Below are 23,342 nucleotides of genomic sequence, written 5' to 3' on the forward strand. Positions count from 1 at the left end.
GGTGCAAAGCAGTGAAACGCGTTCCTGCCATTTCCCGTGACCAGCACGCCAGCAGGGTGGACCGAGGCAGGTCCAGCAACAGTCTCTAAGGGTTAGTCACTACTTCGAGGCCCAAGAAGCCTGAGCCTGAGCAAACCTATCCCTGCTCAGTCCCCTTCAGTTCAAAGAAGAGTGCCCAAAAGACACGTATCAGGACGCAGGACCACTGATTAGACCAAGATGACTGGAGTCTCCAGTGAAATTAAATAATCACTCTTTATTCAAAATAAATAAGCCCTCTTACTTACAGGAAAATATGAAAGTAAACTTCTATCCTTCTGGCCTCTAAGATAGAAACCACATTCAAAATATGTTCACTTACAAAAGAAAGAAAATATTTGTAGATTATGAAAACTGAAATTTAGAAACTTCAATATACATTTGTTTCTTTGCAAAATAATAAAAGGAATAATTTATGTCAAAAGGTCACAGGTTAGAGAACCGATTTTCCTCCTGAGGCTCATTTTAGCAAACCCTCCAAGTACCCCCAAATCTTCTGGCTGAAAAGCCACAACCTGAGAAAGGCACCCCTCCCCACCCCACTGCTCCTGTGCTGACACTGGTTCCCACAGCACCCGTCCAGCGGCTTCTGCAGGGCTGTGCTGTCACCGGGACTGGGAACATCCGGCTGGAACCCCGATGCCTCCCAGCCACATCACCTCGGCCCCCCACCGCTTTCCACAAACTAACTTGCCTCAGCTACTCTGCAATGGAGAGACGTTCCCTTAGCAGCAGAGTACTCGGAGTACCACCTTTTCCAGCATTTTCCAGACTCATATTGCACTCATAGGGCCAAGGCTACATCCCGAGGCTTGGTGAAAAGGTTTCCGCCAGCATACCAAGTGCCTGTCCATGGGACTCGCAGCTTTTGGATGCCTACAAACACCGCTGGTTAATTTCCCGATTAAACAGTCATACAAAACACACACTAGGTCAACGAAGAACTGAGAAGAAAAAGACCCCCGAAGTCTTTCAGCCCCCGCCCCCTTACCCCAAATACACAAACACACAGGAAAAGAACTCTTCTTATAAATTCAAGTTCATCATCTGAGAGGTCGAAGCCTCCAGCGATTCCTCCAGTTCCAGGGCACATTGAGTGTATGCTTCCAGATGGTTTCTCCAGATTTCAACTGGAAACAAGAAAGCACACAGCTGATGGACGGCGGGGACAGTCAGGGAAGTCTCTTGGAAAGCAAGCAGCATGTGGCCTGCCCAGTGAACCAGCTCCCTAGATGGGGCCCAGCAAGGACTCAAGCCCAAGTCCCCAGCTGCAACCCCCTCGTGAGCAGCACCAAACACCTTGGCGCACGCCGGCCTTGACAACCGCCCGCCAGGGATACACCTGTCCTCAAGGATGCCCTCTGTTTGGGTGCCATCTGACCCGAGGTCTGAGACATCCACTGGCCAGCCCTCCCAAGTCTGAGACCACCTCTTAAACAAGGGCAGGATCTTAACGGGGCCTTTTGCAGCCGGTCCTGCCACAGTGGCCATGCTGCTCTCCTGGACACCCTTTTTAATCAGTGTCGATGAAGACTTAGAGGAGGCTCAACCCCAAATCCATTCCCCCAGCACTCACTGTAGTGTGGCTCCTCTTTTCCGGCAGGGGCCAGGGGTCTGTCCTCTGCAGAGCAGCTGGGGCCCTGCGTGGGTGGGCTCGCGGGTACGAGGGGCCCAGGCTCTCCCGGCAGCTCCCAGCGCGCATTCTCCAGCATGGTCCTGTACGCCTGCCGGGCCACCATCGTCAGCTCGACCATCTTGTGGAACTGGTCCTTGGGCAGAAACGAGAGCACAGGTGACATCCCCTGCAAACTGGCAATGGCGCCCTCCACAGGGAAGCAGGGTGATGCCCGCCTGCGGTGCTGCCCGAGGGAAGAGCAGGTGCTGACCTCAGGCCTGCTTAAGGCTCCTCTGTGGCAGCAGTGAGCCCGGAGCTAAATTCGGAATCACACTTCCATGCTTTTAAGGAAACAAGGCCACCAACGCTGCTGCCTTCAACACTGGGGCCCCTGAGGCTCAGGGCTGCTGTGCTGTGCAAGTGCAGACAACCACCATCCCTCCTGACTCCCCCCCACGAGCAAGGCAGGCCGGCGCCCCCTCACCATCTCACCTGGGCCCCGTCGTAGCTAAAGATCCCCACCACGCTGACAGGAACAGCCTTGTTCAGACTGCGCCCCAGAGCTTTGCGGTTGAGAGCAAACACAAAGGGGATGTTCTGCTCACAGGCGTAGTCAATGATGGTGTGCAGGGTGTCGTCCAGCCCACCTGGTCAAAGGACAACGAAAATGACAAGGAAGTGCATCACACGAGCACGCTGGTGACACTGGCCGCCAAGGGCTTTTCCCGACAGACAGTGACACTCCTGGCTATTTCCTTACTCAAGCCAGTGTACCAGGCCAGGTTTCACCGGGAGAGAGGCAGTCACTGCGGTGCAAGTACACTATTACTCTCGGCCACATGGAAGAAATCAACTCTCCAAGAGAGACACTTCTAAAAGCAATAAAACATGATAAAACATGTCCACGTCAAGTCAACATCTGGTGCTGGTGCTGTGCGTAATGGAAAAATGAAGGCTTGGTAAGTATTTGCTGAATACCACGTGCCACCCTCGGTCTAACGGCCTCCTGTGGACTGGCTCCTATATCCTCACAAAACCCTGAAGGGGAGGCTGCACCCCACTTAGAGATGGAAATCCAGAGCCCAGAGAGGTCACTGAGTACCTCCAACCCTGCCTCCCAGCAAAGCACCAGCCAGGCAGGAGTGGGAAGGGAGTGGCACCGAGAGCAGAGAGGGTGAAGGGAGCCCTGCATGCGGGTGACGTGCCTGTGGAGCCAGAAACCCAGCAGCACTGACAAGTTACCACCAACAGGAGGATCACATCTGGGCGTCTGTGCACGAGTAATGCAGAAACCACCAGTATGCACACATGCATCAGCCAGCTAGAACGTAAAACGGAAGAAACGACTCTATGTGACAGCAACCAAACACCACAACAGGTGGGGATAAATGTGGCAAGAAACGTGAGAGATTTATAGAGCAACTTCAACCTGCTAGTGAAACACAATAGAAAATCTAAACAAAAGGCACCTATGCTCTTGGATGGAATGATCCAATATGATCACATGTCAATTTTATGTTAATGTAAAACTTTTTATACTGTAACTTACTCTAAGTGGGATTTTTTTGAGAAATAAAAAACTATTGGGTTGGCCAAAAGGTTCGTTCTTTTTTTCCGTAAGATGTCTCTAGTAGCACTTAGCTGTCTTTAACTTCATTTGAAACAATTTTGTTAGATTGTATTGTGACAGCTGTCATCTCAGCATGCATTTAAAAAAACTTATCAAAATTGGTGAATTTTTGTGTAGCCATTTTAATATTGAAGATGGAAGAAAAAAAGCAACATTTTCGGCATATTATGCTTTATTATTTCAAGAAAGGTAAAAACGCAACGGAAACGCAAAAGAAAGATTTGTGCAGTGTACGGAGAAGGTGCTGTGACTGATCAAATGTGTCAAAAGTGATTTGCAAAGTTTCGTGCTGGAGATTTCTCGCTGGCTGATGCTCCACGGTCGGGCAGACCAGTTGAAGTTGATAGCGACCAAATCAAGACATTAATTGAGAACAATCAACGTTATACCACTCAGGAGACAGCCGACATACTCAAAATATCCAAATCAAGCACTGAAAGTCATTTGCACCAGCTTGGTTATGTTCATCGCTTTGATGTTTGGGTTCCACATAAGTTAAGCAAAAAAACCTTCTTGACTGTATTTCCTTATGCGATTCTCTACTGAAACGTAACAAAAATGTTCCGTTTTTAAAACAAATTGTGATGGGTGATGAAACATGGATACTGTACAATAATGTGAAACGGAAGAGATCGTGGGGCAAGCAAAACGAACCACCACCCACCACACCAAAGGCTGGTCTTCATCCAAAGAAGGTGATGGTGTATATACGGTGGGACTAGAAGGGAATTCTCTATCATGAGCTCCTTCTGGAAAACCAAACGATTAATTCCAACAAGTACTGCTCCCAGTTAGACGAAATGAAAGCAGCACTTGAAAAACGTCCAGAATTAGTCAAAAGAAAATGCATAATCTTCCATCAGGATAACGCAAGACTGCATGTTTCTTTGATAACCAGGCAAAAACTGTTACAGCTTGGCTGGGCTGGAAAGTTCTGATTCATCCGTCGTATTCACCAGACACTGCACCTTCAGATTTCCATTTATTTCAGTCTTTACAAAAATCTCTTGACTGAAAAAATTTCCATTTCCTGAAAGACTGTAAAAGGCACCCGGGACAGTTCTTTGCTCAAAAAGTTTTGGGAAGATGGAATTATGAAGCTGCCTGAAAAATGGCAGAAGGTAGTGGAACAAAAGTGTGAATACACTGTTCAATAAAGTTCTTGGTGAAAATGAAAAATGTCTTTTATTTTTACTTAAAAATCAAAGAAACCTTTTGGCCAACCCAATACATAATATGAGAACAGCCTTTTGAAAAAGGAAACTAACGTCAGGCTAGCATCGCCAGGTATTAAAGCTTGCTATAAAACTACAAGAACGTAAACAAGGGGATGAAGAGCGACAGAATGGAAGGTCCAGAAACAACCCAAATGCGTGGCACTTGAGCACGTTGGCAAAAGCACTCTGAAGCACCAGAGAGGCTGCAGAAGGGACAGCGAGCGGGTCAGCCTCTGCAAAGATCCATCTTAGACCAAAGTGCATTCAACCTAAGCAAAAATGAAACCATGGAAGACCCAGGGAAAAAACAGAATTAAGAAAAAAAATCTTTAATAACCCTGGAGTAGGAAGGTCGATGAATGACAAAACCTAGATGCAATAAAAACAAGAATAAAAAAATACCAGGGCTTCCCTGGTGGCGCAGTGGTTGAGAGTCCGCCTGCCGATGCAGGGGACACGAGTTCGTGCCCCGGTCCGGGAGGATCCCACATGCCGCGGAGCGGCTGGGCCCGTGAGCCATGGCCGCTGAGCCTGCGCGTCCGGAGCCTGTGCTCTGCAACGGGAGAGGCCACACAGTGAGAGGCCTGTGTACCACAAAAAAAAAACCAAAAAAAAAACCAATATGTACACACCTGAAGTCTCTGCATGGCCAAAAAAAAGGTTTAAAGAAAAACAGGCACGTGACAAAACAAAAATATTTACAACTCTTACCCAAAGGGGCTCTTATTAAAAAAAGGTACACATAAATATAAAAAAGACTGACATCCTAAAAGACAAATGGGCAAAGAATCAACAATTTACAGAAAACGCCAAGCCCTTAAACAAGTGGAAAGGTGCTCAACCTCCCTTCACAAGAAAATGCTAACAGAATCTTCCCAAGAGGGTGGGGAGGCCAGGAGGAAGCAGCACGCCCAGCTGCGGGGGCTGCAGTGTCCCCAGGGGGCAGCGTGGCATGTGCGTTAAGCTGGTAAGTGCACAGGCCGTTTCGCTCTAGGAATGTACCTACGGAGATGTTCAGTAAGAAACGACAGTGTGTGGACTTCCCTGGCGGTTCAGTGGTTAAGACTGTGCTTCCACTGCAGGGGTGTGGACTCGATCCCTGGTCAGGGAACTAAGATCCTGCATGCCACACAGCGTGGCCAAAAAAAAAAAAAAAAAAAAACTACAGTGTGAAAGGTGCATCCTTGTTTACGGCTACAGAAATCTGAATGCAACTGAAGTGACCATCATCCCGGGACTGCGCAGCCAGAAGAATGGGAGGGTCCCGAGCCAGACTGTGATACTAAAAAGAGTAAGGCACAACTGGGATCCAGGACACCAGATCTCACACACACACACACGGACTAACAAGGACACATCAAAATATGGCAGTGGTGGTTGCCTCTGGGTGGTGGGAAGTATCTGGGGGACTTACTCCCAAAGGAAAGTAACAAGCACTGAATCCTGCCCTCTTGCATGGTGAGCTGTTTGAACCTAGCATCTGGAAGGAGGTTACAGCATGGCATTGCCCCGGTTCCTCTGCAAACTGACCAATTCCTGAGCGAACACACAACGTCTGCATGAGAAGGAAAAATTGCCCAAGATCTCCTATCACGTGGTATCTAATTACCTATGATTACCTAGTCTTCTTTCAAGAGGAACTTCTCAAATGCACATCCTACTGCTCTGAGGGAACTGGGAACTCATCCTGCAGCTGGTTTGACTGGGGATTAATGGTTAAGCCCCATATCCCTGAAGTCTGCCCACCCCCTGCCCCAGATCCACCTGAAGAGTATCAAAGATGATGAGGATGGAATCCCTGGGGACATAAACTTTCAAGGAAAAACAGTTCTGGGCAGGCGGTGAGAAGGGGGAGACAGGACCAGAGGTGAGGCGATGGCTGTGCTCCTTACAGTGAGATCTTTTCAGCTTATCATGGGAGGCTGACCAAGTCTCTTCAACATCAGCCCCATGGTCTCTCACTCAAGGGTCTGACTCTGCCTTGTGTCCACCCCAACCCAGGAGCTGGTCACAAAGGCTGTTACAGCAGTGTACAGAAAAGAGCTATAATGCGACCGGCCCAACAGCTGCCATCCATAAAAAGGCCAGCTTACTTGGTTGACCCTTCTGGTCCCTGAATTTGGGCTTTGGGAGGACCCCTGTCACCCCACCTGGGAAGAGTGGCTACTGTACCCAAAATGCATATGAGGATTACACTGAACACCAGCTTTCCTTCTGTGAGTCTGGAATGTGGGGACATGCCAGGCAGAGGGTGCCCATGTGACCAGCCCCAAGGAGCCTCCCTGGTAGATGACATCACACTTCACACGTGTTGTCACATCTCGTTCTGAGGGAATTCAGCGCCTCCTCTCTGACTCCCCCGGGAGAGGACACTGGAAGCATGCCCTGCTTTCCCTGACACAGGAGCCACGTCGAGATGGTTCTGCTCAGCCCAGTCCCAGCCGACGTTACTAGTGAGAGCTGAAAGCATCTCCAAGTGCCGACTTCTCAAAGTTCCACAGGAAGACAACTTAAAACAAGCAAATGCTCAATCAGGTAAACAATTTCCATTTAAAGTTTAAGTTCAGAATTATCAGGCAAATGCCACTCGGAGCAAATACAGTATTTTAACATAATCCCAGGCTGTAATACTAAATTGTACATGTAAAATGACTGCAACCTATTGGCTATCTTTTCCAAGGAATAAACATTCTTAAAACACATAATCGAGTTCTTTATGCTTCAAAGCAAAAAAAAAAAAAAAAAAAAAAAAAAACAATGTAGGGACAGATGACTAAACAATGTATTTTAAATGCATAACAAATCCTTGAGATGCCCATCAGTACATTCTTAGCTCCATTCTCTGGCACAGTCAGAGGAGTGGGGGCTTAAAGAAAGAGCAAGGTGGGCTGCCAACTGAATACACACATTCCTGTTTTTTGGTTTGTCTCTTTTTTTTTTTGGCTGCTTTGGGTCTTTGCTGCTGCACGTGGGCTTTCTCTAGTTGCGGCAAGCGGGGGGCTGCTCTTCGTTGAGGTGCGCGGGCTTCTCACTGGGATGGCTTCTCTTGTTGTGCAACACGGGCTCTAGGCACGTGGGCTTCAGCCGTTGTGGCACACGGGCTCAGCAGTTGTGGCTCTCGGGCTCTAGAGCGCAGGCTCAGTAGTTGTGGCACATGGGCTTAGTTGCTCTGTGGCATGTGGGATCTTCCTGGACCTGGGCTCAAACCCGTGTCCCCTGCATTGGCAGGCAGATTCTTAACCACTGCATCACCAGGGAGTCCCTGGTTTGTCTTTTAAAGGTGAAAATCCACAGGAGAATGCAAGATAAGAGCAAAAACGTTTTGGAAGCTGAAACGCAAACAGTTGACTCAGCTGACCTAAGCCAACAATGGGAAAACACCTAGACCCAGCCACTTATACCCTAGAATTCAATCCCCAGAGCTTGGCAGCTAACTGGCAGCACCGGGCACTTCAGAGACAGGGTGAAGTTCAGATGAGGTGACAGCAAGTTGGTGTCCAGACTCACTTCACCCAGCCGACATGCCAGTGCCGGGCCTCTGGTGAGGCAGGGCGGCAGGTCTGTGGGACACTGGGACCCACACTTCTAACCGTGGGTGTAAGGACAAGGTCACAGACTCCCAGCAGGAGGTAAGAGAGTTCTTCCCCAGGGAATATGGAGTCACAGAGACAGAGCAGCAGCCCAGCTGTCATCCTACAGCAGAGGCTCTAGCTGGGCATCCACAGCAGCAACTAAGAACTTACTAGAAATGCACATTTGGGGGCCTGCTGGACCTGCTCAGGAAGAAACTCTGGAATCTGTGTCTTCACCAGCCTCCTGGGTGACTCTGATGCTCACTACAGTTTGAGACCCACTGCCCTCAAATGCAGCTCAAAGCCTTTAAATGCCAGCCCCGCCCCCAGATTTCTAGTCAGCTTTAATAGCTGTTAAAGACAAACAGGAGACTTCCCTGGCGGTCCAGTGGTTAAGACTCCGTGCTCCCAATGCAGGGGGCACGGGTTCGATTCCTGGTCGGGGAACTAAGATCCCACATGCCGCACGGTGTGGCCAAAAAATTTTAATAATTAAAAAAATAAAAGACAAAAAAATAGCAGACACGGGTATCTGCAGAAACCTCCACCATGAGATCAAAACAGCAAACCACCTGGGAAGGGAGGCTATGCAGGGAGAAGGCAACTTCACATCACTATTATTCTCAGGGAGGAAACACATCCACAGAGCAACGGCAGCTGCAACACACAAAGAAACTTCAGAGAACAATAAAAACAGCTCCCAGAAATTAAATAGCAGAAATAAAAACCTCTACAGAAAGATTAAGAGACATAGTTGAAGAGTCCTTACAGAAAACAGAACCAAACGAAAGAGGTGAAAGAAGAGGAAAAGTCACAGGAGGACAGCAGTGCAGGACGCCCAGCATCTGAGCAACATGGTTCCAGGAAGAGCCTAGAGAGGACCGACTGTAGGGAGAGTCAGAACACAAACCCAACAGCACATCCGAGAACTGAGGGCACTGCCTGCAAACCGCCCCACCTCCCAGAACCCTGTGCACAAGGAATTTCCCACAAGCTTCCAGAGAGAAGGGAGAACAAAGGGGAAAAGGTCAGAAATCGGAAAGACTGGATTTCAAGCACCATCTTCTAAATGTGCCGCCATGTACCCTTTCTCTCATAAGCCACTGGGGGATGTGCACACCCCGAGACAAAGGAGTGCACGAGAGCCACTGAACACCACACCCCAACAGGAGATGGGGGAGGCCGTCCCCAGGACGACAGCTGCACAGGAAGCACAGAGCCTGGAACGATTCCAGAAGAGAAGCTGCAGAATGCCCGATGCACCCACTGCCTTAAGAGGTTCAGGCAGCCGGCTGAGAGCTTGAGGAGTGATTCATTTCAAGTTCAGCGCCTGCCATGGGACTGTGGTGGGGACACTGCCAGCACACAACCGAACAGGCAGGTCCCCTGAGACCCCTTTCTGATGGCTGGGACTGGACCTGCCCTGAACTAGGATGGGGACGAGCCCACTGGGCTGGCAATGAGCAGGTCCAGCTGCTGCCCTAGTGCCCCTGGGTGCTGCAGGCAGGTCAGGAAACCTCAGGTCTTCAGACTGGAACAGCAACCGGAAAAGCTCAGGGCTAGGATCTGGACTGGATCCCTCAAAGTCCAGTTCCAGCCGAGTGGAAGTTTACACTGACGGAAAGAGGAATAGGACCAGAGAAGGACTCTGAACACTTACACGAAGATGGAGGGCCAGTGTCTAAGTGACGGCGTTCTGCTCTTAACTGACAACCCCTCTACTGCGCAGCCTGAGGAGGACACAAAATGGACCACCCAAGGGCCAATAGGAGGTGTCACAGACGTCCATCTGTCGGTCACCTCGCCCAGCACATCACATCCCGAAAAACAGAACCAACCTTCCAGCATCAGTAAGATGGCCAAGTGCTTGGACAAACCCATCTTTCCTTTTCTTTTTTAAAATTAATTAATTAATTAATTTTTTGGGCTGTGTTGGGTCTTCGTTTCTGTGCGAGGGCTTTCTCTAGTTGCGGCGAGCGGGGGCCACTCTTCATTGCGGTGCGCGGGCCTCTCACTGTCGTGGCCTCTCTTGCTGCGGAGCACAGGCTCCAGACACGCAGGCTCAGTAGTTGTGGCTCACGGGCCCAGGTGCTCCGTGGCATGTGGGATCTTCCCAGACCAGGGCTCGAACCCGTGTCCCCTGCACTGGCAGGCAGACTCTCAACCACTGCGCCACCAGGGAAGCCCAACAAACCCATCTTTAATCAGTGGACAGATGAGTTAGTCACAGACTGAGCAAGCACGTTTAAAACGGACAAAAGCCCAATGCAGGGACCGCCTAGCTGCCAGTCACAAAGCCTCTGTGGTGTGAGTGACCAGTAACCATGAGAGGCCTGCGTGGGCCAGCTGAGCCACACTGTGAAGACCACAGCCTGCCTCACAGAGGAATGTGCTGGCTGATCCGATAAACTCTGGAAACAAATTACTCAATTAAGAGAAAATGAAACAAACTGAGCTGCTGAGGCCTCGGTGCCCCTTAGCTGCTGACGGGTGTGTGGTGGCCAGAGGGTGTGTACTGCAGGGGGCCACATGCCAGGGACGACACAGAGCCCTTACCTTTCGACTGTATCTTCTCACAGTTGGGGGAGATGATGACGCATTTCAACTTTTTGAGCTTCAGATGTTTGAGAACTTCCCTCAGCCCCAACACAAGTCGGCGTTTGGTCTTGGCCTTGACTGGATCTTTCTGGTACATACGATCTTGGAAACGAACCAGCTCTTTCAGCAGGTCCGTAACACAAGTGTCAACTTCTTTACTGAGCATCTGGCTGCAGTAGCTGAAAGAAACATTAGACACGGTCACGTTCCCACTGGCTGCGACACTCCAGCACACTGCTCCTGGCACACCTCAGATGAGGTGGACGGCATGCCCCTTTCAAGAAATCACGCTTTGATGAGGAATACCAGTCAAAAAGGTGGAACTCCTGATAGGATTTTACGAAAGGTATGGATGGAGGCATCCTCTCCAGCCCCAACTACAAGGGACAAAGACCTCTGGGCCCCATGTCCCCAGGGCAGCCACTCCCGGGTGCCTCTCCTCATGAAAAAAAATGTTTGGAGAGTCTACCCTGAAGAAAAGTGGGAGGGAAGGAGGCGGAGTGCCCTAAGAAATTACATACAGAAATTACACAACGAGAGGGAACCCAGATGCAACAGGCTAGGCTGTCACCTCACTACCCGTTCCCCCAACCACAACTTGGATTCAAGGGCACCTCTGGCATCACGGCACTAGGACCTCTCAGGAGCAGATTAGGTAGCCCTGGCATGTGTTACAACCAGGTCCTAGCCACCTTCCATCGGGAGGATGCAAACACCGGGGCCCAGCCGAGCCAGTGGGCGAAGAACTCAACGCCCAGTGTCAGAGGGAGCACAGTGCCCCAGGCCCCACTGCAGGCACAGCTGCCCGGCTCACTCACTCCCTGAACCGCCGGCTGTGGATCTTGGGGCAGGCCTCCACCTCCTTCTGGGGCTCAGCTCCCAGCCGGTCTTCTGACTTGCTCTCTGCCACAGAAGCACAGGACACCAACTCTTCCGTTCCCCCTGGAGTTTCAGAGAAAGAAGTCACAGCATGGCCCCTCTGGGGCTCCACACACAGACTGCGGGGACTGAGGCAGGGAATGCCCAACAGCGGCAGTGTCGCCAGAGCAGCCAGACTCGGCGGCACACACCCGCCACATCCAGACACGGCCACCGAGCGTCACAGCAGGCAGAGGAGCGATGGGAATGGCTTGGGAAATCAGAAGAACTGGGCGACTCTCTGCACTGCCTAGAGGTGACTCCCCGTCCCTTATTTAGTTATTTACTTATTTTTATTGCGGCAAATATTTCCAAAATTTACCATTTTAACCATTTTTGGGTTTTTTGGCCACAGCACGCAGCATGTGGGATATTAGTTCCCCAACCAGGGATGGAACCCGAGCCCCTGGCAGTGAGAGCGTGGAGTCCTAACCACTGGACCACCAGGGAATTCCCTAACCATTTTTAAACGTGTGGTTCAGTGGCCAAATTTATTTTTTAATTTTGAAATTTAACCTGAAGCTCTTATCAGTAAGTTTTAAAAGCAGCTTTATTAGTTCTCAATTTTTTTGCACTTAAATGCTTGAAACCATTCCTTTATCAAATAACCCTTAAAAAAGAAGCTGAACATCTAAACTGGGAGAGCCACAATAGGTGTGTTTAAACCCATCAGACAGGATTCAATAACAGCTTACAACACTCAAATTGATACTCCTAGACACTTCCAAAGTGCAAGTGCCATAACATCACCAGGGGAAGGAGTTCACCCACCAGGAAAGACAGTGTCCCATGGCTGGTCTCTCCACCACCCATAGGTGTAGCTTGTAAAACCCCTGGCAGTCTGTATGGCAGGAGCCTCTAGGCTGGGTGGCAGTGGACCCAACCGCAAGATCCACCCCGGGGAAATGCCAGCAGGAGGGGTGCTCACGTCCCCTATATACATCGCACGCTGCCACAGCACCTCTGCTTCTAATGGCCCCGAAGTGGAAACGCCCACAACACTCACATGCCACCTGGCACGTTTGTACACCTGGATGCTATGCAGCAATGACAATCGGGAACTACCTCTACAGGCCACAGACATACTGCTGGCCAGAGGGGCACACACTGCAAGATTCCACTGGAACAAAGCCTGAAAGCTCACGGGTAGGGCTGCAGACAGGGCTGCGGCCTTGAGCGGGAATCATGGGGACTGTGGGGCTGATACAGTTCTGAACGTGGTAAGAAGTCCTCAAGCTGTATGCTTATGATTTGTGTACTGTTCTGAATGTATAATTCACTAAAATGCTTACTTAACCCATTTTTTGTATGACACCATGTCTCACACACTTGTGGGCAAGCAGCTCTTGCAGTTAATGGTGTTGTTAATTCTCATGGCACTTCAAATTGCGAGGACCATCCAGTGCCACACAGATCGAACTCAGGGGCCTCAGCCCCTCTGTCCCTCTCACCCCTGAGAAGCAGAGGCACCAGAAGCTCCACCTGCCCATAGGGACGTCCTCTTACGGTCAAGTTAGGAGACAGAAAACTTCTGCATTCCCGAGGCCCAACGCCCACATGCTTTTACCACACAGGGACAAGGGCTGGGCAAAGCCCAGACAGTTGGCTGTGCATACGGCCGCCCCCGTTGAAGGATTCTTTAAGAAGCAAACCAACAGAACTCGGTACCTGAGGGGTCAGGCTGCCCGAGGGCCTGGTCGTCACCACCGCTCTCTCCATCTTGCACATCGTCATTGGCAAAAGCTGGGCTCACAGCATTTTCTTGGAGACGCTGCTGCTTTCTCTCCTGCCGCTCTTTCAAAATGATCTTTAAAATTAAATAAACGATCAAAACACCTAAATACTTGTACTTAAAAATAAGCTCTTTTGCAAAATAAGCCACCCAAGTTCAGCTGGCTGGCACTGTGCCTGTTTGTGCCCTTACTCCCACCACCCCGCCATGGGTGGGCCCAACCCTCTCACCCACAGCCCAGGAGCAGCGTGTTCCCCCTGGGTGCGCAGAGCAGGGCATGTGAGAACTGGGCTCTGATGCAACTGTGCAGCTCAACTGTTACCTGGCCCCAGGCAAGACACGCCTTCCTCCATCTGAGACCCACCACACTCCACAGGCTGCTTTGAAAATTAAATCAAAGAACGTGTGCCAGGAAGTGTCCAATATTTCCCAAATCTGAGCATTAGACAGATTGCCTTGGGTGGAATGAGGGTAAAAAACGTGAATGAGAACATACTCCCCCCATTTCTGGTTTTCTGTCCACATCACTCCAAAGCATTAAAGTGAATAAATAAATAAGGCCTCCCCCTCCAGCAGCTAAGGCACCCTGCTTCACTCGCTCTAGCACACCATGTGGGAAGAGCAAGGGATCACCTTGAAGAGAATCATGTACCCATCTTGATAAGGGCAGGTTTCAAATGAGAGTGAAGGTTAAACTCTAAAAATGTAAGGGTCGAAAGGAGTAACACAGATACAGGAGGGTCTGTAGGTCTTCTCGCGCCCAATTTCGAACAAAACACCACACACCTTCTTCAACGAGGTTGGCTTCTTGGCCTTGGGGACCTCCCTCTGCTTCCCCTTCTTCATCAGGGGGGCGCTGGAGTCTAAGGGGTTGTGCGGGGTCTTCACCTGGCCAAAGCGGTGGCCCTTCTTCCCTGACATGGAGTCTTTGGAGAGGACAGGCACCGCCCCAACTACAACACAGGAGGGACACATGGCTCAGGCTGCCGCCCGCCACCTGCCTGGCTCCAGAGGGCAGGCTCGCTGCAGATCTGTCTCGGGGGCTCCTTATGCTGCCCGCCCATCCCCACAACCTTCCTCATCCTCATCAAATGGTCCCTTAGAGAACCAGCTTCCTATCCCTGTAATCAAATCTCCTATGTTGCTCCTATGTTGTAATCAAATCTGTAATCAAATCTCCTATGTTGCTCAGTAAAGTCTGATGATGTGTGGGTCTCATTTTTTGATTAAGAATTTTCCCGGGTAGCTTGTACTTAAGATGCCTTTTACTCCACCACTTTCAGTTGACACTGCCTTTGCAGGAGTTGGCCACTGGCTTCCCTATGCATACCTTCTACCTCACTACCTTTTAAGATCCTAGTAATATTTCAAGTTGATTCTCTTGAGTTTTCTAGACATAAACATACTTCCCTAAAATTCCCTGCACAGTGTAAATACATGACCACAATCACTACTCAGTACACTTCCACTGCATACTATGGTTCTGTTCTACTTCCCACCTTGTTCCTGTTCCCAAGGAAATAGTTAACTTGTTCATACTTTCCCCCTACTTTTTAATTAGGAAAATTTCTAAACACATAACAAAGAAAAAGAGAATGTATAACAACAAACCCGCGTACTCACTGTCCAGCTTCAACAACCATCAGTATTTTTCCAAATATATTTTACCCACCCTCCTTAATTTTGGAATATGTTTTAAAAGTGCTGTGTAGACACAGGGGTGACTCCTGGAAAGGCAAGCCAAAAACAAACAAACAAACAAACAAAAATAACTGAGCAGAGACATCAACAACCACACACTGTGGGGAAGACAGCCACCAAATTCAGACCAGGGCAGTTCCGTACACAAAACAAAACAAAAAAACCCCACCACAATCACTACTCTCAGAAGGAAAAAATCAAATCCAGAGTTGCTACAATATATTAATTGAAATATTCAGTATTCAACAAAAATTTTTTCAAACTTTCAAAGGAACAAGAAAGTGTGACCCATGCTAAAGAAAAGAGAAAGTTAACAGAAACTGTCTTTGAGTGCTCCCAGCTGTGGGACACAGATGACCAAGACTTCAAGGCAACTATGAGAACAGATGAAAATACAGGATTTCAATAAATACAAGTAACAAAGGAGAAAGGCTCATAGCAGATTTGAGATGGCAGAAAAATCAGTGAACATGAAGATAAATCAATAGAAACTATTCAATTTAAAGAAAAATTTTAAAGAAGATTTTAAAAGACTGAAAAAAATGAAGACAGCCTCAAGAGACCTGTGGAGCAATAACAAACATACCACTATACATATAATGGGAGTGCCAGGAGAGGAAAGAGAAAAGACAAAAAATATTCTGAAGAAATAATGGCCCTAAATTTCCCAAATTTGATGAAAACTTTAATCTACAAAGCCAAAATAGGACAAATATTACCCAACCAAAGGTAGGACAAATATAGAGATTCCCACCCTAGACATATCATAGTCAAACTGTTGAAGGTGGAAACAAAGAAAAACTATGGAAAGTAGCAAGGGAAAAACAACTCATCACAGAAAGTGGAACAACAAGACAAGTAATATCTGACGTCTCACTGGCAACAATGGAGGCAAGAGGGCAATGGAATGACATTCAAAGTATTGGGAGAAAAAAAACGTCAACCAAAAATTCTATACCCAGCAAAACTATCCTTCAAAAAAATGAATGTAAAATATAGATGTTCCTAGATAAACAATGACTGACAGAATTCATTTCTTAATTTACTTATTTATAAGCAACCCCTTACTTTTTTAATTTTAAGAAAATAATATTTTTAAAGTAAAGGAAAAAATCAACAGAGGAATCAAAATGGTACTCTATATTTGTTTAACATAAAATAAAGCAGTTAAGGATGAACAGAAGAATAAATAAGACATGCAAGAAGAAGAAAAAAATAGCAACAGCAGTAAATGCAACCACAGTAACAATTACATTAAACATGAATGAGTAAAACACCCCACTCAACAGGCAGAGATTGTTGGCCTGGATAAAAAAGAAAGCTCCGACTATATGCTGTCTACAAGAAACATATCTTAAACACACTGTCTGCTAGGTGGCCAGGGCTACTCTTCCCTATGCTGCTGGTAAAAGCATTCACCTCCTCTTTAATCTGACCAGCCGGGCTTCCCTGGTGGTGCAGTGGTTGAGAATCTGCCTGCTAATGCAGGGGACACGGGTTCGAGCCCTGGTCTGGGAAGATCCCACATGCCACGGAGCAACTGGGCCCGTGAGCCACAACTACTGAGCCTGCGCATCTGGAGCCTGTGCTCCGCAACAAGAGAGGCCGTGATGGTGAGAGGCCCGCGCACCGCAATGAAGGGTGGCCCCCACTTGCCACAACTGGAGAAAGCCCTTGCACAGAGGCGAAGACCCAATACAGCAAAAATAAATAAATTAATTAATAAACTCCTACCCCCAACATCTAAAAAACAAAAAGAACTGTTGTGAAAATTAAAAAAAAAAAAAAAATCTGACCAGCCAGTTGGGAAGGCCTGACTTGGGCTCCAGAATAGACATAAGCCTCCAAAGGCCTTTGACTTAAGTTGTGTTCTGGCAAGAAAGCCCCACATAGGGGTACTTGGTACTGGCTCATCTAAAATAAAGAGGAACCCTGAATTCCTCTTAGCTAATTTTTACTTTTTCTGGAAAGAATGGTTCCATTACTGATGTCAAAAAGGAAGGTGATGGACATGTCAGTATTTGGGTATTCCTGGGATCTCTGGCCAAAATGTCCTTTCAATACTACCAAAATCCCAACCTTACAATCTGACAACCTCAAATACTTAAAAATATCATCTGATTGAGGGCCCCCACTCCTTGCAAAACTGTTTATGTACTTCATACACAACTGTATCTAAAAGGTCCAACTTGAACCTAGTTGCAAAACAGCCACCTCATATAGCCTCAGAGGTAGTTCCCTCACTTTTCCTGCTTTTACCTTTGACTGGAGATCTAGAATGCTCAGTCAGTAGTTTACACACTTCCCTGCAGGCTCCCCAAGAAGCTACATTCTTCAGAATCAGCGGTTGGCCAAGCACTTTGCAGATTTCTCTGGAAAGGCCAAAACTGCAGGCTCCCCAAGAAGCTACATTCTTCAGAATCAGCGGTTGGCCAAGCACTTTGCAGATTTCTCTGGAAAGGCCAACACTGCAGGCCTTTACCAAACAGAAGATGAGCTGAGAAAAGCAACTTTGAGGAGTATCTAAGAAGGCAGTGGTCCCAAGTTTTGATATACGTTAAGAATTACTCACACATGTGATGTATAAAACTGTGGATCCTGAAATGAATAAAATTACCAAAATCATTGAGACAAAGAAATTTAAATACAGACTGGATACAAGATGCTAGCAAGAAATAATCATTAATATTATTAGATGGAAGGATGGCAGAGTGGTTCAATTAAAAATAAAATCACCATCAATTAGAGATACTGATGTATTTACAGGCTAAATGACATGATGTCTACAAGTACTTCAGGAAAAAAAAAGTAGAGTTCCAGATGCAACAAGACTGGCAAAATGTTGTTAACTGATGGAGCTGGGTAATGGGCACATGGTGGCAGTATTCATCATATTCTCTCTACTTTTGATTATGTTTTAAAGTTTCCACCACAAAAAAGTGAAAAACAAAGACAAAACAAGGGCTTCCCTGGTGGCGCAGTGGTTGAGAGTCCGCCTGCCGATGCAGGGGACACGGGTTCGTGCCCCGGTCCGGGAAGATCCCACATGCCATGGAGCGGCTGGGCCCGTGAGCCATGGCTGCTGAGCCTGCGCGTCCGGAGCCTGTGCTTCGCAACGGGAGAGACCACAACAGTGAGAGGCCCACATACCGCAAAAAAAAAAAAAAAAAAAGACAAAACAAAACCAAAAATCCCACTATGTGCTTGTTAAAAACACCTACTGCCCTTCCCATACCAAGTGGTTCTAGTACACCACTTCTGAGGTGTTCCTGGAACCTGCACTTTCAGCTCGCTCCCAGGCAGTGCCATTGCTGGCAGTCCTGGGGATACTGTGTGAAAAAGAAACACTGGGTTCAGGGACACACTGTTGACTGGTGCCTCAGCCACACTGTACTTGGGCTAAATTAACTGCATTCAGACATTTTAAATTTGTACTCTGGGCTTTTAATAAAGGTCACTATGAAACTCACTAAAGCTTACTTCTGCTGTAGCCATGAGAAGGCTATTTAGGAAACTGCTGACTGTATCATTCAGCAACCCATATAAAATCATCTGCCGGAGAAAGAGTGTTTAGAATTTTCAGCTTCAAAAAAATCCCACCTCCACCCCCCTCAGAATGTCTAAAATTAAGACCAACAACATCGAATGTTGATGAGGATGTGGAACCAGGAGAACATTCATACGTTATTGGTGAGTGTAATATGGTACACAGGCAGTTTGGAAAACAGTCTGGCAATTTATAAACTAAATACCACATGGCCCAGCAATTCCACTCTCCCAAGAGAATTAAAAACAGACACTCAAATACTTGTACATGAATATTCACAGCAGTATTATCCACAACAGCCAAAAGGTGGAAACAGCCTAAATGTCCATCAATAGATAAAGAAACTGTGGTCAACAGAATATGATTCGATCACAAACACTGGTGAAATAAGATACATGAATCATTATGGATGAACATCAAAGACATTAAGCTAAGTGAAAGCAGACGGACACAAAAGGTCGCAAACTATATGATTCCATTTACATAAAATGTCAGCATAGGCAGATCCACAGGTAGTTGCCAGGGGCTGGGGAAAGGAGGAAAATGGGGAGCTTAATGGGTAGGGGTTTCCTTTTGGGGTGACAAAAATATTAGGAACTAGACAGAGGTGATGGTCACACAACACTGTGGATATACTAAACGCCACTCAATTGTACAGTGTAAAATGGTTAATTTCATGCTACATGAATTTCATCTCAATAAAAAACAGAACTGCTGACATACATCTACAGTGTAAGTAAGTCACAAAAATATTGTCGAGTGAAAGAAACCTTACACAAAGAAGCATATACTAAGATTCCACTTACATGAAGCTCTAGAACAAGGAAAAACTAGTCTATGGCAGAAGAAAAATCAGAACCATGGTTGCCTGCGGGTAGCAGCAGGGAATGACTGGGATGGGAAGCGGCTGAGGAAAACGTCAAGGGTGCTGACGATGTTCCACACAGCCACGAGTCTAGGTTACACAGTTATACATTTGCCAAAAGGCTTCAAATGGTGCACTTAAGATCTGTCACTAAATGCATATTTTATCTCCAAAGGAAAAGAAGAGCCATAAATAAATACTGAACTCTAGTAAATGATATACATGCTGTAACACCTGGGGGTAAAATACAGTGGTGTCTGCAACCTATCTTAAATGCAGCAAAAATAAAAAACAACATATTGATGAATGGATAGATCGGGGTCAGCAAACTTTTCCTTAAAGGGCCAGAGAGTAAATATTTTAGGCTAATGAGCATACGCGTATTGCAATGCTCAACTGCCATTATAACGCAAAGGCAGCCACAGATAATACTTAAATGAACAAGTGTTGGCTGTGTTCTAATAAAACTTTACAGCCAGCAGCCAGCAGGTCATAGTTTGCTGACCTCTGGAAAAATAACGTGGTTGAAAAAAATTAGGGAATGACTGTACAATCTAGATGGTGAGTACATGGGTGGTCACTGCATGATTTTATTCAGCTTTTCCAGATGTTTGAAAATTTTCAAAAGAAAAAAAATGCTACCTCCCTCCCCTGAAGAGACAAATCATGTTTATCCTTTCTGGGATTAATGCCATAATAAAATCACCATCAGTTAGAGATGCAGATTGAGGTATTTATAAGTAAAATGACATGATGTCCACAAATTGCTTTAAAATGCTTCAGAAACCAAAAAAAGTAAGCTTCTTCACCATTTCCTTGGATACCTATTTTTCACTTTTAAAATAAATAAACTGCCTCAGAGGGAAACATATTTAAAAGACTATGGTGGCAAATGTGCATTATTTCTCTGTATGACATATTGCGAATTTTAACTATCTTGCCTCTAAGAGGTGTTTCAGAAGAGAGAATGACTGCATCACTACCGAGCCAACACTGCCACCCTCTGCGTTCCCATGGACAGGCAGGTAATTCATTTCAATCTGGTGAAGCTTTATAACCCGTATAGGGCACTTACATATCATAAGATTTTCAGGTACACCAAGTCGTCACATCAAGTGGAAACCCCATAAACCCATGTTGTTGTTGTGGTTGTTTTTAATGTTTATCTATTTATTTATTTTTGGCTGCATTGGGTCTTAGGTGCCGCACGTGGGATCTTTTGCTGTGGCGTGCAGGGTTCTCTATAGTTGTGGTGCGCGGGTTTTCTCTTCTCTAGTTGTGGCATGCAGGCTCCAGGGTGCGTGGGCTCTGTAGTTTGTGACACATGGGCTCTCTAGCTGAGATGCTTGAGCTCAGGAGTTCTGGCGTACGGGCTTAGCTGCACTGCGGCATGTGGGAACCTAGTTCCCTGACCAGGGATTGAACCTGCATCCCCTGCATTGGAAGGTGGATTCTTTACCACTGGACCACCAGAGAAGTCCCCAAAACCCACCTTTTAATAAGACCTATTTCTTAAAATCATCATACTTAAATAACTTTAAAAATTTTGTGATAAAATACATATTAACATAAAAACTACTATTTTAACCGTTCACTTCACAATTCAGTGGCATCAATTACGTTCACAACATTGTTGCAAACGTCACCACTACCCATATCCAAAACTTTTTCATGCCCCGAAAAATCTATCCCCATGAAACAATAACTCCTCATTCCCCACTCCCCTCAACCCCTGGTAACCGCTAATCTACTTTCTGTCTATGACAGAATTTCCTTCCTTTTTAAGGCGGAGTACTCCATTGTATGTATATACCACCTTTTGTTTACCCATTCATCTGTTGATATACATTTGGGGTATTTCCATCTTTGGGCTACTACGAAAAATGCTGCTATGAACACTGGTATACAAGTGTCTGAGTCTCTGTTTTTAATTCCTTTGGATACATTCAGAGGAGTGGAATTGCCGAGTCACATGACAACTCTCTATTTAGCATTCTGAAGAACCACGGGGCTGTTTTCCAAAGTGCACCATTTAACATTTCCATCAGCAACGGTTCCAATTTCTCCAAATCCCCACAAACACTTGTTATTTTCCATGTTTCTGATTAGAGCTATTGTAGTAGGTTTGAAGAACTGCCTCAGTGTGGTTTTAAGTTGCATTTCTCTACTGATGTTGAGCATCTTTTCACGTGTTATTGACCGTACGTATACCTTCTCATGGAGAAATGTCTTTTCAAGAGCTCTGCCCATTTTTTAAATGAGTGTTACTGAATTGTAAGAGTTTTTATATATTTGGATATTAAATCCTTATAAGATATGATTTTCAAATATTTTCTCCCATTCTATAAGTTGTCTTCTCATTTTCTTGATAATGTCATTTGGTACACAAAAGTTTTTAATTTTGATGAAATCCAATTTACCTATTTTTGCTTTTGTTACTTGTGCTTTTGGTGTCCTTTCTAAAAATTCATCACCTAATCCAAGGTCATGAAGATTTACCTCTGTTTTCTTCTAAGAGTTTCAAGTTTTAGCTCTTATATTTAAGTTGTTGATCCATTTTGAGTTAATTTTTGTGTATGGTGTGAGGTTGGGGGCCTAACTTCATTGTTAAGCATGTGGAAATCCAGTTACCCCAGGACCATTTTTTAAATGATTGTTCTTTGTCCTTTTAATGAACTCAACAACCCTGTTAAAAATTCACTGGCCATAGATATGTGTGTTTATTTCTGGATTCTCAATTCTATTCTACTGGTCTATATCTATCCTTATTCCAGCACCACATTATTTTGATCATATATAAACAACTTCTGATTCCAAGAGAAAACAGTCACAAGATAGTCTACTGAAAAAGACTTCAATCATTTGTCTGAAATGAAAAGACTCTTTTACCTGAGAACACCACTGGTTTGGAGGACTGCTTTGCATTCTGGGAGTGCTGCTTCTTTTCCAATGCGGTTAGCATTCCTCCCAAATCCAACTGTACTGGAATTTGGCTCTTCTTTCCACTACTTTTAAAATTATTCTAAAAAGTTCAAAAATCAGAAGTTTCTTTATAATACTATATTTTAGAAATTGTGCTTTTCATTTTATGATAAAAAATCATATAATTAATAAGATAAAACAGATATAGGGGCTATAAAAATCTTAAAATTAAAAAAAAATTAAAGTAATTAAAACCCCAGTCAATTCCAAATTATCTGCCAATATTACCACCAAGGTTGTTTATTTCCTCCTCCTCCTTTCATAATACTGGTTTAATTAAACCACTTACACGTCTGCATCTCCATTGTGAATAACAGCACACATCTACAGATAAGGAACCAAGGCTTGTATAAAGTCCTTGGCTACGAAAGTTTATGTGTGGGGCTAGCTGGTTGGTACTACTGCCTCATTAACACCATTCGCTCTCCAACTGCCTAAGTGAGCCAACCAAGTGCCATGAAACCATGGAGGCATGACCAAAAATTTATACAAGTCCAAAACACACCCAGCAGGTGAGTATTATATTTAGGCGCGAAGTCAGATACACTCTAAACAAATGTTATTTCTGAAATCATTCTGATTTGGGTTTTGAGACTGTATAAGGCTGTATGGACGTGTTGTCTCTTGTGCTTTAGCACCTCCACTCCTGCCCCCCGCCACTCTTCTCTTCCCTGATGCCAAATTCATGCTGGGTGAGGGCTCATGGCAATGGGTGAGTGCTAGGCAGGCTACAGAGACCTCTGCAGGGATGGAAGATAACCAAATTACAACATAGGAATGCCAAGTTACATGGGTTTAGAATTTTACTTTTCACAAATGTGAAAACAATCACCCCACTCTGAAAGGCAAAATGACAATGAACATGCCCAAAGTATGTAAGTTCTCCATCTAGATTATGAACTACAAGTTCATTCCTGAATCCACAG

General features: G+C 46.1%; 1 protein-coding gene across 2 annotated transcripts in view; it reads right to left on the reverse strand.

Moving 5' to 3' along the window:
* Positions 1-1,065: 1,065 nt before the first annotated feature.
* The window catches only part of SECISBP2 (SECIS binding protein 2), a gene marked incomplete at both ends in the record, with an annotated part of 45,537 nt that continues 23,260 nt past the window's right edge, over positions 1,066-23,342 (reverse strand). For both annotated transcript variants that reach the window (XM_079706472.1, XM_079706471.1), the window contains 8 exons: positions 1,066-1,169; positions 1,616-1,808; positions 2,147-2,301; positions 10,630-10,850; positions 11,490-11,613; positions 13,258-13,396; positions 14,108-14,274; positions 22,324-22,456. In XM_079706472.1, the coding sequence (XP_079562598.1) occupies positions 1,066-1,169; positions 1,616-1,808; positions 2,147-2,301; positions 10,630-10,850; positions 11,490-11,613; positions 13,258-13,396; positions 14,108-14,274; positions 22,324-22,456 (1,236 nt within the window). The remainder of the gene's footprint in view (positions 1,170-1,615; positions 1,809-2,146; positions 2,302-10,629; positions 10,851-11,489; positions 11,614-13,257; positions 13,397-14,107; positions 14,275-22,323; positions 22,457-23,342) is intronic.

Source organism: Hyperoodon ampullatus, assembly GCF_949752795.1.
Source record: "Hyperoodon ampullatus genome assembly, chromosome: 6".
Lineage (NCBI taxonomy): Eukaryota > Metazoa > Chordata > Mammalia > Artiodactyla > Ziphiidae > Hyperoodon > Hyperoodon ampullatus.